The following is a 1,769-nucleotide window of genomic DNA, read 5'->3' as shown; positions in this document are numbered from 1 at the left end:
AATTAATTATATAAAATCAATTTTATTTAAAATTAATTTTGTCAACACTCAAAATATCAAACACATACATGACTCCATTTGGGATAAATTTACTTTCCAAGTTTTTATTTTTTTAAAAATGGTCAGTTTTCATTTTTAGTTTTTAGTTTATTTTTTTTTTCAATTTGAAAAGGTTGTTGTCAACCTTATAATTTTCCTTTAAATTATTTTTACAACAATAATAATTCTACAGGTTGCTTAAAAAAATCTACAGTGAAGAATTTTATGCGCTGGCAGATATAAACCTCGACAAACGAAAAGGAAAAATAATCAATTATTATTTTTTAAAAATACATCACTAAAAATAAAGATTGAGCCTACGTAGTGTATTATATAATAACAATTGACTGCATGATTTATGTATTTTAAAGGGCCTAGGTGACTAAAAAATTAAGAGACCAACTAAAAATTTAAAGACGCAAATAGGAAAAGGATCATGCATCATGCTTTGTGCATAAAAAAATTAAACCGGTGGAATTATATTCTTAGTGCAAATTGGTTTCGTAACATATAGCATTACTGAATAGAAAATTTCTGATATTCAAATGGATCATACAGAGAAATTATGATTGTGATATTTGAAAATTTAAAGGATGAGAACAAATTTCAAGAAAAGAAAATATCACAAGAGAGAAGGGATCAGGGGATTTCAATTGCAAAACTAAAAGTGATGGGGTTCAACAGCTAACTAATGATGGCCTATCACAAACTCTACTCTCAATGTTCCAGCTCACTCACCCTAAAAAGTTGTTCAATTTTTTTTTCAAGAGGAGAGGGTTTAAGGCAGTATGAATGGAATTCAATAGAAGAATTATGTATTGTTAAGATATATGTGAATATATTTAATTTAGGTAAGCATATTGTTGTAATTTAGGTAAGTATATATTTAGGAAACTAATTATATGTTTAACAAATTAAATATATTCACATATATCTTAACACACCCCCGCAGTCAAAGTAGGAGGACGACCGACACTGAGACTGTTCCTAAAATCATCAAACAACGACCGAATTTTCCACCACGACCATTGCCACCGGAATTTATTTTTTCCAGAATTCTTGCGATATCCATACGGCTTCACACGGTACTACTTCCCATGATGCTACTGGTCCAATGTGAGGAATTTGAGTCATAAACGGATTGTGAGGCAGCTACCATTGCCAACTCCGAACCCGTGGCAACCTCCCTTGCCAATCCGGCTTCCTCAAGTGTGAGCATCAATCGAGCCTGATAAAACGGAGGTAGAGGATCACTCTGCCGAATTAACGTCCCTACACCTCGATATACACTTGTGAGACCCAAAACAAGTTGAATGACGAGGCGGCTCTCCAACACCAGTGCTCCAACATTTTTCAACTGATCAGCAAGGGACTTGAGACGATGACGATATGCCGAAGCATTTGGAAAATTCTCCATCTTAGTATTGGAGAATTCATCCTCAAGAGTTACCATACGAGAATGTTTGTTGTCTTGAAAAATATCTCTCAACCTATTCCAAGCATCCATGGTCATGGCATCGGGTTCAATAATTGTATGCAACAAGTCATTGGAGATGGTTGTATAAAGCCAAGAAAGAACCGTAGCATCAAGAGTCGACCATAATTCCTTTTCATCCTCAATCGCATGTACCTTCTCTTTGCCATTGACAGGAGGAATAATGTGATGAAGGATCTTATGAGAACGTGTGGTAATTTTAAAAAGCTCTGCCCATGTAGAGGATTGGACATTC

The 1,769-nt window shown here is 34.3% G+C and overlaps 1 protein-coding gene across 1 annotated transcript; it reads right to left on the bottom strand.

The window, feature by feature from the left end:
* Nucleotides 1–1,117: 1,117 nt before the first annotated feature.
* LOC102669634 (uncharacterized) lies at nucleotides 1,118–1,753 on the bottom strand (the record flags this gene model as incomplete). Its single annotated transcript, XM_006576015.2, has 1 exon — nucleotides 1,118–1,753. A coding segment is annotated over one exon (636 nt), but the record flags the coding sequence as incomplete, so codon positions are not given.
* Between the last annotated feature and the right edge of the window lie 16 nt (nucleotides 1,754–1,769).

The sequence above is a fragment of the Glycine max genome, chromosome 2, assembly GCF_000004515.6.
Source record: "Glycine max cultivar Williams 82 chromosome 2, Glycine_max_v4.0, whole genome shotgun sequence".
Classification (NCBI taxonomy): domain Eukaryota; kingdom Viridiplantae; phylum Streptophyta; class Magnoliopsida; order Fabales; family Fabaceae; genus Glycine; species Glycine max.
This window is presented reverse-complemented; position numbering and strand designations above follow the sequence as displayed.